This window comes from Mytilus edulis, chromosome 2 (assembly GCF_963676685.1).
Source record: "Mytilus edulis chromosome 2, xbMytEdul2.2, whole genome shotgun sequence".
Lineage (NCBI taxonomy): Eukaryota > Metazoa > Mollusca > Bivalvia > Mytilida > Mytilidae > Mytilus > Mytilus edulis.
The window spans coordinates 83,527,581-83,543,633 of NC_092345.1; the positions used below are offsets into that span (position 1 = coordinate 83,527,581).

Genomic DNA, 16,053 nt, shown 5'->3' on the forward strand with positions numbered 1-16,053 from the left:
AAAGAAGGAATATTCGTTGATGGTACATACAAACATACGTGTACACCCTTTCGTTCAACTGGACGAAAATATCAGGAACAAATACGATGTGGCGCAGTAAGTTAATCATATCTTAAAGTCTTAAAGCGAATGTCAAAATACAAATTATTTAGTTTGACAATAAAGCCGATAAAATTCTAATGTTCCTAAAGTTCTAATAGGATAAGATATATAAAACCTGTATTTTTTTTCCGTAGGCTTTTCAACTTATATTGGTATGTTGATGGTAGAGGTTCATCACAGAAATCCAGTGGCGTCAGTATTTTGCAACGAATTGCTTGTTATCAACAAAGAAACAGGATGTGCTAACGTTTTATTGACACCAGTTAAAGCAAAAAAAGGGAAAGTCGAAACAAATAGCCAAACATATAGACGAATTTGCCGTAAATGGGCTAAACTATACACCCTTATTAACAATCCATCGATCAGACACTATTATAATAAACATAACTCTGAATGTTCAATCGATCAAGTTGAAATCGCCATGTAGTTGCACGACAATCTTGAGGAAATGAATCATAAAGGAGTGGAATTTGGAAATTGTCGTTATTTCAAGGATTATTAACAATACTTACAAAGAAGATGATAACTGGTACGAAAATACAGTGACAGTTATAATTTGATTAAGGAAACGTGGTTTTTATTATTCATATATATTTTTTTATATCATAACTACCTCCGGGTATTGATATATTTCTGTATATTACGTGTATCGGTCCATGTATCGGTTAATCTGTTGGCTCTAAAGCTTTTGTTTATTATGTGAAAGTTATATCTGGAAGTTTGTTTAGTATAGAACTTGGTTTAAAGGGAGAGTAGCTACGATATATTTAAAACAATCTAAAGTATAAATTTTTGATTGTTCAATCAATATATTTAGTGGACGTGTTACTCTCGGTTAGAAAGCTTAAATTCCATTACAGTTTAATGTAAGCATATTGCACATTCCAAATTAACACATCAAGACATTTAAAATAGAACTGTGTAATCACGATTTCATTTTTCAACAAAAAAGTTCATATTATTTGTAGTCAAATTAAGATAAAAAAATATGGTATGCAAAAAATAAAGGCACAGTAGTTTAGTGCAGTTAAAAATGCATAAATCGATTGAAAGAAAACAAATCCGGGTTATAAACTAAAACCGAGAGAAATACATCAACTTTGAGACAAAAACAACAGAATAACTGAAGTGCAACTAAAAAAAAAGCCAATTCAACCTACATAAAAAAACGAATAATTATATATCAACTGCCGTATCCCTGACTTGGTACAGGACATATTTGGAAAAAATGGTGAACTGAACCTCGTTTATTGGCTAGCCCAACCTTTTGCTTTATGGGTAATGTTAAATATACCTCTAAAATGAAACATTACATGACAGGTTTGCAGTGCAAATCAATGCAAGAACACTCATTATAGAGAAATACATAAAATAAGTAATATAACAGTACATTTCGAGATGTTAACCACAGAATAACAACGAATACCTAAAATTAATTTAGGGCAGTAAACAGAAACAGCGTATCAATATAGAATTTCGAACGGTGCATTATACAAATAAATCAACGCCACAAAAAGTGACATCACTGGTAAATTTCGAAAAAATGGATATAAATCGAGATTAGGTTTGTAATTATGGATTTTAATGCATTTTATAACAATAAAACAATTGCATTTGTAATTGTGTAATTATTGTTTCATCAAACTAAGTCGGTTTTTCTTCAAACTGTGTAAAACAAATACATTATGTGCTTATAGTTGCTTTAAATTAAATCATATAAATGAACTTGGCGATCTTTTATATTCACTGTAACATACGAATAGAAAATAATACATAGAATTACTACAAACGATAAAACATAAAACAATATCTGATCAGAACTAATTATAAAACATCATATCTAAATACATTAAATGTTGAATGTACTGACACACGTGTTATATCAATGCGAATTCACACTCAGCAAAACAGTCATATTCAGAAAAAATGATTCTTTTTGTGATGTCTGATGCCATAACAATTACCCGTTATAGTTATAGATTTATATTTTTGTCTAAATTTATGAAACATTTACAGAAAACATCCCTTAAAAAAAAATCTGTCAGCTATATCATGTTTTAATACTGTTCTTTTGATACACTCGGGACGAAAGTCCACCAGCAGATGCATTACCCCATGCAGAGGTCAAAAGTAATCAGAGATACCATGCTCACTATTCAAAAAGTTAGACACGCGTTTCTCCTGTATTAAACTTGTCTGTTGCGCTCGAAAAAAAACCGATTGTTTTCGAATAACCTAAGTTTTTGGAAGGGATGCAACATTTGTCGAGGTGTTAATGTGTTTAAAAAAAAAGTTGCATTAATAATAGTTCATGTCGACATTGGTGTGTTGATTATTGGCATATAAATCGTTAACGAAACATCCGCCAGCTGTGAAATCATTCTGGTTCAACAAATGAATAGTTATGTCTATCAATAGCACGAATTGGATTCAAAATTGAAGTAAGAAAATTGTAATATTGTTTTCAATAATTTGCATGGAACTAAATGTATGAAACCTCAAAATTTCAAATGAAAATTCAATTCAATCTTTATTTAGGAATTTTAACAATCTAACATATCTCCTTGTTTTAGGGAAGCATAGCAATTAGTATCACCATAAAATCTTATTTTTTTTCGACTACACCTTGTTCAATAGACTAAGTTTTTGACTGACAAGTAGCAGTCATGTTGGTTTATTTTCTTAGTTGGGAGAACAAAAGAGGGACGAGAGATACCAGAGGGACAGTCAAACTCGTAGATTGAAAATAAACTGACAAGGACATGGCTAAAAATAAAAAGTCAAACAGAAAAATTATAGTACAGAAGAAACAACATAGAAAACTAAAAACTAAGCCACACGAACCCCACCAAAACTGGGGGTGATCACATGTGCTCCAGAAGGGTAAACAGATCCTGTTCCACATGTGGCACCCGTCGAGTAGCTTCTTTATAACAAATCCGGTTAATAGTCCAATTCGGTAGGTCAAATTCGTGAAAAGGGAAGGGTATTGTAGTTACGAGATAAGGAACATATCCGATATCATCTGTGAAACGGTTATTCAATAACGGTCAACCAACTCGTGATGGCGTCCGTAAAATTTACGAAGGGATGATTACAACTTCACCATTTGGATCTCTTGGTTTCATATTTTCCTAGTGAGCAGCAATCCTCTATCAAGGAAATCATGATAGGAAGGAAACAATAGTCCGAGAATATCTTAACAATTTGTAGATATATACTCCGTATACAGGCGATGCAGAAATATTGCTCACAGAAATGTAAAGTTCACAATTTATGTAGGTCGATTTTTTTTATGTTAATGATATATGAAAAGCAATGAAATACTTATTATAATACAGAATAGTCGGGAAGTGTAGTCGTCACCGGTATTTTGTTTAATCTCCTTGTCCATCTTCTTCTCTATCTAAATGAACATTTACATTTTGAGTGATATGATATTTAGATTAGACTATTTCTGTTTTATTGTCGAAATCATCAATGTTAGAATAGAACAATCAATTGAAGATTTAACTAAATTTTACAGCTTTGTACTCATTTGGCTTTATAAATATTTTGATATGAGCGTCACTGATGAGTCCTATGTAGACGAAACGCGCGTCTGGCGTACTAAATGATTATCCTGGTACCTTTGATAACTATTTACAGCTTTTTACTATACGAGTTTTGTATTTTATCGATCATTTTTTAAATATATCTATATATAAGTAAGCAAATATCGAAAACTAACGTGTTTGACTACCATTTTATATAGGTATAAAATAATAATCTTCACTAATACAGTTAAACGATTTTAGTTTAATATTGTGTGTAAGTTGAAGTATATATTTCCGTTTTCTGATCTTATAAATACATTTAAAAGTTACATTTTTTGAACTAATGCATGGGATAAATTCTAAAGAAATACGCCTGACCTAAATTTTTCAAGAGGACGTAAACATTGCAAGGTAGATTGTGACAGTTACACAAGTGATTTACAACCAATGCATTTATTGGTCTTTTATATTATAAGTGAATTGTTTTACTTTCATATGACATTTTATTCAATCGGATAAAATATCTGTATCTGTGTCAGATATTAAGACATTCATACTCCTTTCAAACGTAGCGACCATATCAACATAAGGACGACATCACCAGGTAAGTTCAAATTTAACAAGATTTTTAATAGTCCTTCATTAAAAATACTGCTGGTTTTTTCCTTTAAATTTTGATCCTGGTGTGTATTATTAATTTATTTTATGTATTTTTGTGTATTATTGACCATTCCTTTTGGTAGCCATTTTTAAATGAGAATTGCGGGGTTTTTTTTACATTAAAAACTTCCACTGATGAAATCATATAAAGAAACATAAGTCATTTTAACAAATTATAACCTCAGATTAATTTAAATTGATATATACATACTACTTTAATATTATTTGTTACGATATATTAAATGAGAGACAGCATTATTTATTGTTTATAGCATTTTCTGTTACTATGCCGGCAAGTATTCACTAGATCTCATTTAATTATAATTACAATCTTTGATTAAAATGGCCTTGCATGTTATAAGAGCTTTTGCGATAAAATATGTTATGTAAATGATTGAGTCTTAGTTCTTTGTCTCTATTTTCTATATTAAAAAACAAATAAAATTCATTATATTTAGATTTACAGAAGCTAATGGTTAAATGATCTGAAAAATTTATAACACTACTGACCGACCCATTCTTTCATGTTTATTTCACTATGATAATTTTATTTTCATTATTTCTTTAGTAAAAAAGAAGCAGACATGTAAGTATATACAGGAAATATCACTGGCAGTCTGCACACTGTATAATATCTAAAATGATGAGTTTTAAATTTAATTTTCACTGGCAAATGCATAAGTTTTTATTTGAAATACTTAAAAAAAAAGAAAAAACCAAAAAGAGAGAAATTCAAAAAATTTAAGTCGAAGAAAAACAGACGACCACATGGTTTAAAAAAAAACACGACGAAGTGACGAAAAGACAATCCAGAAAAAAACTTCATTTAAAACCAAAGATACAGAAATTCGACACCAACTCAAAACGCGGGTGAACCCAGGTGCTTCGGCAAAATAAGACGTTTCAGCCAAACAAGTGATTTGTAGTGCTCGTGGCCAGGTATATATCAAGTTGTGAAACACTCGAAGCATAGAGGATGGAATTACGATTAGGACAAGCTGAACATAACCGTTGTCTTAAAATTTTACTAATGGAATAATTGCTTTTAAACTAAATTTAGTCCTGGTATCTATGATGAGTTTATTAAAGGAGAAGAAAAAAATAATACCATTTGACTTTTCCTGATGGCGGTACACCGATTGTCTCTTTAAACTTACATATTATTTGAACTGAAAAATAAATTTTCTAGTTTATATACTTCATACAGATTTTATCAATTGTTTATTCATAACCACCTCAGGTTTATAGACACATGGTTATTAAAAACCTTGTTCCATCATTATTATCCCGCAATGGGATGGCGATATGTCGTTGTTTTAAATTACGGATAAAAGGATACATAAATAGCTTTGCGTGATCACGGGTGAATGAACAAAATATAATAAAATATTAAGTAAAACAAATCATTTTTCTACGTCTTTAAAAGGCTAAAGAACTTTAGTATGCAGTTTTCGGAAATTCTTCCTTCATATAGGACCAAGCCTTTTATATTTCAAACCATTCTCTCCATTGGTATCGTATTCTAAAATCTCATGGTTACAGTATTTGTGGTTCAAGTATTTCAGAGAAATCACAAGACATTTTGCCTTAATAATAAAACGTAATGATTGAAAATTTATTTTTGATGTAAATCAAAGCCTCAAGATGTGTTATAGTATGTTAATTAAGTCACTTTTCTATTCAAGGTCTTCCGATTATCTTGATGAAGCTCCTTCTGTTGACGTAGTAACATTCTTAGAGTCCGGAGCAGTAGCCATAGCTGTAAGTTAGTTCTGCATTACACAACATTCATCATATAAATGAATTCATGCAAATTATCTAATAATACAATAAATTTCTGTTCAGTGAGAATTGAGGTTAGAATTGAGGCCTAAAAATGTAAAAATCCAAAACTTGATAAAATATACAAAAAAGAATATCTGAAAAATCTTAAAATACATTAAAAAAAAAAATAACAACTCATATGTTGTCATTGTCTGTGAGACAATATGATATCTATAAAATTCCAACAAAATCAAATGACGATTGTCATACAAATATTATCGGAAAATTAACAACATAACAATTATAGCAAATAAATGAGGTCAATACAACGGTAAATCGACCAAAAAAAGTATATAGACTTCGGTCTTTGTCCTCAGTCTATATAATTCTTTCAGGTCAATATTTCCTTGTATCGAACTCATACAAAGATTATAATTGTATAATATTGTAACAAATTCAAAGTGAACAGTACTATTATAAACATTTTAATTTTTAATCTGACAGAAACACGTTATAAACAAATTTAACTGTTATGGGCGTGCTAGGAACTGATATACTTTGAAACTATTCATTATTCTAAATTCAAGTAACGTTAAATCGTCTTTATGTTTAAATATACCATTTCTGCTATAATAATTAGAGTCAAATGTCTTGACAAATCTATATTGCTTTCTGAACAATTAAAGCAAGGTAAAATAAACTAATGAAAAGTAAGCAAGCAAATTATATCTAAAAGAAAGGGTTATTTTTAAATAAACACACAACTCCAAAAGCGTAAATTGTTTCGTGGGTTTTATTGGTGCACCAGTACAATTTCTCAAGAAAATTGTATCATTTTGTTTTAAAATTTTAAAGAATGTGTTTGAATTAATTTAAAATTCAAAGAGGTTAACACCTGTTTGAGGTTAGGGTTAGACTTTTTATAACGTGTCTTTTAGTTTATTGTTTGTGTTTAGTTCGTTTTTAGTTTTTTTTGTCATAATATCTCAGTTCTTTTCGAATATGACTATTTTTTTAGTATTTTCTACTCCTATTTCAATTAATTTTGTGAACGCAGTTAAAGCAACCACTTGGAGACATTGGTTCGTAACACTGTTTAGTGTTTTCTATAATTTGTGATGATGCATTTATAAAGACAAATAAAGATGCAATTGAACCATTTAACTCCAGTCAAAGCATATTTAAATCAATACATAAAACATGTCAGTCTTTTTTTTCAGATTTTACTCTCAATTTTTCTGTCTTGCTTTGAAAAAAACAAACTAGGTGGAAGACCAGGTATTGTAATGTAAGTATCCTTACAGTACTTTTCAATTGCATACATAATACCTTTCAAAACTTCATTTTCTGTTCAATTTATGTTTGGAATCCACTGTTACAAACCCTCATTCAAACCAATACAAACTTGAAGCTATAATTTCGGATATTGCAAGTCACCGACTTTTCAAGCCAGTTCGCATTGGAAAAGATGAAAAAGAGAAAAGATCCTTTCTAAATCTTTCCTTTGCATTTACCAAAGAGGAAATCCTGAATAATCATACGTCTGTTCTATGTTCCTTTGGAATTTCAACCAAAGATGAAGAACTGGATCTTCCATCACTGTATTGGATACCTAAACTACATAAGTGTCCTTACAAACACCGGTATATTGCTGGGTCTTCCAAGTGCTCCACGAAACCTTTTTCTAAATAATTATCATCTATTTATCAGCAATCAAAGACGGGCTTCAATTTATTGTGAAACTGCCTATTCTAGAGGTGGCGTGAATCAGATGTGGATACTTTAAGATTCCAAAGATCTTTTAGAGTACATACAATCTAACTCTCTTTCATCTTGTAACAGTATTAAAACATTTGACGTTTCTACTCTTTACACAAGTATTCCACATTCCAAACTAAAAGACAAATTGAAAGAGTTGGTATTACTTTGCTTCATAAAAAAGAATGGCTAACGTAGATACAAGTATCTTTTCTTAGGGAGGGATAAATCCTTCTTTGTAAAGACTCACTCTGAAACTGATATTATCAAGATGCTGGATTTCTTGATTGACAACACATTTGTTACGTTCGGAGGACGTGCTTTTCAACAGACTGTCGGCATTCCTATTGGACCAAACTGTGGCCCTCTACTTGCCGACTTGTTTCTTTATTATTATGAGGCTGACTTCATGCAGGAACTTCTTAGGAAGAAAGATAGGAAGTTAGCAATATTCTTTAACTCTACTTCCCGCTATAAAGATGATGTTCTTTCACTAAACAATTCAAAATTTGGTGACTATATGGAACGCATCTATCCCATCGAACTAGAGATAATGGATACTACAGATACAGTTAAGTCGGCTTCATATCTTGACTTACATCTAGAAATTGACAATGAGGGTCGGTTGAAAACAAAACTTTACGACAAAAGAGATGATTTCAGCTTTCCAATTGTGAATTTTCTATTTCTAAGTAGCAACATTCCAGCAGCACCTGCATACGGGTATACATCTCCCAATTGATACGATATTCCCGTGCTTGCATTTCCTATCATGATTTTCTGAATTGAGGGTTGCTGCTCACAAGGAAGCTACTAAACCAAGAGTTCCAAATGGTGAAGTTGAAATCGTCCCTTCGTAAATTTGACGGACGCCATCACGAGTTGGTTGACCGTTATGGAATAACCGTTTCACAAATGATATCGGATATGTTCCTTACGTCGTTACTACATTCCCCTTCCCCTTCATGAATGTGACCTACCGAATTAGACTTTTTACCGGATTTGTAATCACAAAAGCAACACGACGGGTGACACATGTGGAGCAGGATCTGCTTACCCTTCCGGAGAACCTGAGGATCACCCGTAGTTTTTGGTGGGGTTCTTGTTGTTTATTCTTTAGTTTTTTATGTTTTGTCATGTGTACTATTGTTTTTTTGCTTGTCTTTTTAGGCCAGGTGAGCTTTTCTCATCACTTGGCGTCCGTCGTCGTCGTCGTCGTCGTCGTCGTCGTCGTCGTCTGTCGTCGTTAACAATTCTTCAAACATCTTCTCCTCTGAAACTACTGAATGGATTTGGATGAAACTTAGCGTGATTGTTCCTTAGAGTATCCTGCACAAAGTGTGTGCTTCGATTTTCGATCCGTCAAAAAACATGGCCGCCGTTACTTAAAATAGAACATACGGGTCAAATGCAGTGTTTGGCTTATATCTCAAAAACGAAAGCATTTAGAGCAAATCTGACAAGGGGTAAAAATGTTCATTAGGTCAAGATCTATCAGCCCTGAAATTTTCAGATGAATCAAACAAACCATGGTTGGGTTGCTGTCACTTAATTGGTAATTTTAAGGAAATTTTGCAGTTTTTGGTCATTATCTTGAATATTATTATAGATAAAGATAAACTGTAAACAGCAAAAATGATCAGCAAAGTAAGATCTACAAATAAGTTTATATGACCAAAATTGTCTATTGACCCCTTAAGGGGTTATTGTCCTTTAATGACAATTTTTCACAATTTGTTCATCATATTTGCTAACTTTAAAAAATCTTCTCCTCTGAAACTACTGAATGGATTTGGATGAAACTTAGCATGATTGTTCCTTAGATTATCCTGCACAAAGTGTGTGCTTCGATTTTTGATCCGTCAAAAAACATTGGCGCCGTTTCTTAAAATAGAACATAGGGGTCAAATGCAGTTTTTGGCTTATATCTTAAAAACGAAAGTATTTAGAGCAAATCTGACATGGAGTAAAAATGTTCATTAGGTCAAGATCTATCAGCCCTGAAATTTTCAGATGAATCAAACAAATCATTGTTGGGTTGCTGCCACTTAATTGGTAATTTTAAGGAAATTTTGCAGTTTTTGGTCATTATCTTGAATATTATTATAGATAAAGATAAACTGTAAACAGCAAAAATGATCAGCATAGTAAGATCTACAAATAAGTTAATATGACCAAAATTGTCAATTGACCCCTTAAAGGGAAATCACACTATTGTTTATACGCATCGCTCTCGGCGCCGCTATAGTGTCGTGGCCGTATTATGACGTCGCCGTTTTCGATTCCGTCGCAGTGGTTGCTAATTTCTAAAATGGCGGCCCGCTCGAAGGGACGTTTCACTAAAGCATAAGAAAGCCACGTTTTGGTTTAAGTGCAACAATGAAAATGATACTTGAAATGGACACAATTACAATGTATGGCAACAAAAATAGCCGATAGTGGTCTTGATATGGTCTTGATATGAATTACCGTCCGCTCAACTCATTTTTGTATATAAAAAAAAACACCTTTAAGTTTACTGGAAAGTTTATATAATTTCAAATAAAATGTTTATTGATCTCGCAGATTTCTTAATTGTATGAACAAATATTGTAAAACAAAAGAGATATTAAAATTGAATAACTTTCTTAAACCATTCTGGATTTCTACCAAACTTGGACAGAAGCTTATTTATAAGCATAAGATAGTATCCAGAAGTAAATTTTGAAAAAAGAATATCCATTTTTTCCATATCTTACTTATAAATAGACTTAGGTTTTCTGCAAGGAAACAATACATGGACTTCGTGGTTTAATTTTTTATTTTATTTTAATAACTTTTTTATAATACTATTCTGGATTTGAACCAAACTTGGACTGAAGCTCGTTTATAATTACAAGCCAGTATCTAGAAGGAAATTTTGTTAAAATTTTGTACCTGTTTATCCGTATTTTACTTATAAATGCATGACCTTAGTTTTTCTTCCAGTTAATATTACATACAGTCTACAGTTAAATTTTTTAAAACATTTATTAGATTCATAAACTATCCTATTTTTTACCAATTTTGGACAGAAGCTTCTTACAATGAAAAGATAGTATCGAGCGGAATATTCTTATTGATCCCCCCCCCCCCCCCCTCATTTTTGTTGAGGGATTAACAGCAAAAGAATGCGAGACACTGGGTTCCGCGGAACCCTTACGATGTATTTTTAATACAAAGGCAGCTGATTTTCTCTTGATACCTTGGTTCTTTAAAAATAATGACCAACATGATATATCAGAGTGCTGAAAATGGCACACACAATTAATCAGTTATTTTCAAATTACCTATTATTAATCCGTATTGGGAAACAAAAGTTTATATACCATATTGAAACATAAATGTGATAAAAGAATATACTTTCAAAGAAAAAGAGGTGCTCCAACAGAAAATAGAAACTGCAATCTTTCTCTTAATTTCATCGGATATACAATAATACAATACTAATTTTTTAGCATCTCACCATCAATAATATCGGATACCAAAATTTTAACTCTTACCAAAATTTCTCATACTATCTCACAGTAATACTATAACTTGGAAGTTCTAAGCGGAACTCAAGCTTTATCTAGAACTCTTATTCGAGTTAATATGCGAACTCAAAATGATACTCGAACGTAAACTCAAAATCTAACTGGCTCTCGAACTCATTAAAATGTCTACAAATGTTATCACCATTCACTTGTCATCTGATAAAAAACTATAGTTAGATAAAATATATCAACTTTTCCACAGAAACACGGAAACACGGAAAGATGTAACAGAACAAGAAAAAAACCTTGTTCCGTTTAGTATAAGTTAAAAGATTTATTTATTACATATCAACTGGGAACATTATATGTTCCTGATATCAATATAACGATGTGTCTTTTTATTGTCAATCTGTATTAGTACTGAATTATCACAGTGGCGGATCCAGGGGGGGGGGGGTCCCCCTTTTTTTTGGGCCGATCAATGCATTTGAATGGGAGCATATAGTTGGAACCCCCCTTTACTCTGGGTTGGGACCCCCCCCTTTTTTTTTAAATGGCTGGATCCGCCACTGTATCAGATGCATTGTATTTCTCATAACGTACCAAGGTTGCGCGAATAATCGAACGGAAATATCATATATATCATATATAAGTAATACATAAAGCTTTCATACCCAGGCGATGAACACTGAACATATTATGTACAATGAACACGAAACGATGTATGAAAAATGGGTGCGGGATGATCGAACTCAGACAAAAAATTGTTTTCCACAGTTCGAATAAATCGTTGTGTAATTACGGAAATGTTAACCATTTTTTAATTCCTTACGAAAATAGTTTTTATTAACGTTTTGAGTTTATAGCATTTTAAACACGGCATTTCAGGTTCGTGAAATTATTCTGTCTGCAGTCTAAAAGGAACTTGTTACTTTTTAGCACGATACCTTCTGTCTTCTGAGATAGAAGATTCTTTACCTGGAAGCCGAAACTTATTTGTATAATACGGCATGATGCCATCATCGGAGACAAACATTCGTTTTTCCCATACAACAAATGCAATTAAGAAGTACTTAAGATGACTTCAACTTTGACAATAACTTTACAATAAAATGTTACTGTATCTATATTTAACGATTTGATAGATTGATAAAAATATTAACGAATAATCAAAATACCAAAAAAAATGTTCAATCATGATATAGTTAATTATATTTTAATTCAGCCCAAGCGTTGCAAGAAATGCTGTTATGCCAGCAACGTCGTTCTATAACGTTAACAGAAAAGTTTATAGTTCCCGCCAAAATTTGACGATAAGATTATTTCCGTTTTCACGGATTTAAAACATCGGTGACCCCCCTTTTTTATTTATGCTTTTAAAATCTCCCCTGAAGCTGCAACTTATGCATAAGTTTGAAGGGAAAAACATTAGTAGATTTTTTTTATTTAAAGAAAAATCTATTATAAATAGCAATTAAAAATGGCGGGAAATGTCCAAAGGCCTCCAAAAATAAGGAAACAGAGACAATTAAATGTGTTTAAGGTACAAATAACATTTGACTGTATTTGATATTCCAGTTTAAAATCGTTTTTCAATAACTTTGCCATTTTAAAGCAATTTAGAGCGCTATTTCTATATTTTGGTATAACGCGATTCGTTAAGTTTTGATGACGTCATATCTCGAAAACAACATCGGTGACCCCAAATTTTTTTTCGCCTAAAATTTCGTAAGAAGTATGATTTATCCACATGCAAAATTTCAATGAATTATTATTAGTAGTTTAAATAGTGTGATTTCCCTTTAAGGGGTTATTGTCCTTTAATGACAATTTTTCACAATTTGTTCATCATATTTGCTAACTTTTAAAAATCTTCTCCTCTAAAACTACTGAATGGATTTGGATGAAACTTAGCATGATTGTTCCTTAGATTATACTGCACAAAGTGTGTGCTTCCATTTTTGATTAGTTAAAAAACATGGCCGCCGTTACTTAAAATAGAACATAGGGGTCAAATGCAGTTTTTGGCTTATATCTCAAAAACGAAAGCATTTAGAGCAAATCTGACAAGGGGTAAAAATGTTCATTAGGTCAATATCTATCAGCCCTGAAATTGTCAGATGAATCAAACAATCCATATTTGGGTTGCTGCCACTTAATTGGTAATTTTAAAGAAATATTGCAGTTTTTGGTCATTATCTTGAATATTATTATAGATACAGATAAGTCAATTTGACCAAAATTGTCAATTGACCTCTTAAGGAGTTATTGCCCTTTAAAGACTTTTCACAATTTGTTCATCATGTTGACTTACTTTAAAAAATCTTCTCCTTTGAAACTGCTGTATCAATTTCAGCCAAACTTAGGCTAAATGAGTTTCAGAGTTTCAGAGTATCTAGTATAAATTTTATATTTCATTTCCTTGTATGTCAAGAAACATAGCTCCTATGGCTAAAATAGAACATAGGAGAAAATGATTTTTTTTTTTAAGAAAATAGGACGATTCAAAGAACATTTAAATAAATTGAAAAGCCAAAATAATTATTGATGAGAGATTAAACCAAAAAAATTCAGGTGAGCGATTCAGGCTCTTGAGAGCCTCTTGTTCATTTTTAGCCATGGCGTTGTCAGTTTGTTTTAGATTTATGAGTCTGACTGTCCCTTTGGTATCTTTCGTCCCTCTTTTAAAGTTTAAATTTATCTTTAAATTAATAAATTTATTGACGATATTCAATTTTCATTTGAAACTTTCCTAAAATGACTCTCAGATAGGTTGAACAGACCCAGATATATATAAATGAAATAAAATGATTGCATTTTGGAAAATAACAATTATAAAATTATATTGCATAAACGGATAGTCAATATTTACAAAATCATATCCATCAGTTGACAAAAGACAGATATCGAGTGACTAAACTATGAAGGCGAGAAGACAAACAAACGACAAAGAAATCTTACAAAAAGCTTAACATGCAATATACATGAAAAGGAAAGGGTATTGTAGTTACGGCATAAGGAACATATCCGATATCATCTGTGAAACGGTTATACCATAACACGTGATGGAATCCGTAAAATTTACGAAAGGATGATTTTGAATATCTTGGTTTATTCGCTTCCTCTTTTGTAGCAATCCTCTGTGAAGGAAATCATGATAGGAAATACAAGCCCGGGAATATCGTATCAGTTGGGAGATATATACTTCGTATGCAGGCGCTGCTGGAATGTTGCTACATAAAAATGGAAAGTTCACAATTGGGAATCTGAAATCATCTCTTGTGTCGTAAAGTATTGTTTTCAATCGACCCTCATTATCAACTATTGATGTAAGTCAAGATATGAGACAGACTTAACAAAAGTTGTGTCTTGGATTTTTACGAAGGTCGATGTAAGAATTAACTTCATACGGAACTTAATTCACGACAAACCAGGTTCAACCAACCCTTTTTTCTTAAAAGTCCTGTATTAAGCCAGGAATATGGCAGTTTTGATCATATGGTACGTTTCTATATATGTTGGTGTTTGTTTTTGTTGTATCTGTGTTTCTGTTTTTTCTTTGTTTTCCTCTTATAGTTATCATGTTTTAGTTTGTTACCCGTATTTGTTTTTTTTCTCAATCGATTTATGACTTTTGAACACCGGTATACTACTGTGCCTTTATTTAGATCTATGTGCATGTTCTATTTAAATCTTTTTCTACATTTTATCTTATTTGCTGGCTGCGACTTCTTTTTACACACGTTTTAACTTACATGTTAGGCTTCCCAACAAAAACTAATTTCATAAGATATTATAAGAGGCATCAATTTATTTGTTTTTATACATATATTTCAGACCAATAAACTTTTTGCAAGATGATAATCTAGCCATTGTGTATGCAGCGGCGTTTGGATGTACTTCTGACGAACTTGTGACATTGATATTTAATACTGAAACAATTATAAATTCAATGCAAATTCCAACATTAGTTGTCCCTTGGGTTAGAGGTAAGTAATGCATGTCTGTTATGTGCTAACACACAGAAACAGAGATAGTAATCATGAAATATATATATACAACAAAACAAATATTTTATCACTAAGAATGTTGAAATCTGTAAAAGTAAGGTTTTTTATGCACTATTTTCATTTGTTAATTGTATTGATGGTAGACACGGGAACAATATATAAATAGAAAAACAAAACCGGGTTAGAAATTAAAATATATGGAACAGTTATTGTTTCATTTAAATGTGGTGTTCAGTAATTTTTAGATTTTGGTTCATTATTACATCAAATCTTTGGTCTTTTTTTTTGTATTGAGTTACACAGAAGAAGTTGTCCGTTAATCTTAATCATAATGTTCGAGCTGTACACCTAGCCCTCGCACTTAAAGTTTACCTACAAAGGTTCATGTAAAGAAAGCTTAAAAATTTCATATACAGTTGGACATGATTCTCAAGCGAATAGAAATTAGATATTTAAACACTTATTAAATCAGAAAAAAGTTTCAAAATTTGAATAGAAAACGCAGATGTGTTTACGGATTCTTTAAAAAAATATTTAAATATATCAGAATTATCTGCAATAAAAAAAATAGCTAGAAGATTTAGGAAACAAATCTTTTGACAATCTGAAGGAAACGGTTATAGCCTTTTGTAATGTTAACAAAGGTTGACGGCTGTATTAAATATTGCAGGTCTGTAGAAATAATACACGAGCTGTGCCCCGATCTACATTGTCATGCTATAAAAGCTT

The 16,053-nt window shown here is 31.6% G+C and overlaps 2 protein-coding genes across 5 annotated transcripts in view; both read left to right on the forward strand.

The window, feature by feature from the left end:
* The window catches only part of LOC139510323 (stimulated by retinoic acid gene 6 protein-like), a 40,542-nt gene extending 39,477 nt beyond the window's left edge, over window positions 1-1,065 (forward strand). For all 4 annotated transcript variants that reach the window (XM_071296839.1, XM_071296837.1, XM_071296841.1 and 1 more), the window contains one exon: window positions 237-1,065. In XM_071296839.1, the coding sequence (XP_071152940.1) occupies window positions 237-529 (293 nt within the window). In that variant the 3' untranslated portion in view covers window positions 530-1,065. The remainder of the gene's footprint in view (window positions 1-236) is intronic.
* LOC139510322 (stimulated by retinoic acid gene 6 protein-like) overlaps window positions 1-16,053 on the forward strand; it is a 100,727-nt gene that overhangs the window by 56,212 nt on the left and 28,462 nt on the right. The window contains exons 2-4 of the mRNA XM_071296836.1: window positions 5,984-6,059; window positions 7,283-7,350; window positions 15,152-15,303. Of these exons, the coding sequence (XP_071152937.1) occupies window positions 5,984-6,059; window positions 7,283-7,350; window positions 15,152-15,303 (296 nt within the window). The remainder of the gene's footprint in view (window positions 1-5,983; window positions 6,060-7,282; window positions 7,351-15,151; window positions 15,304-16,053) is intronic.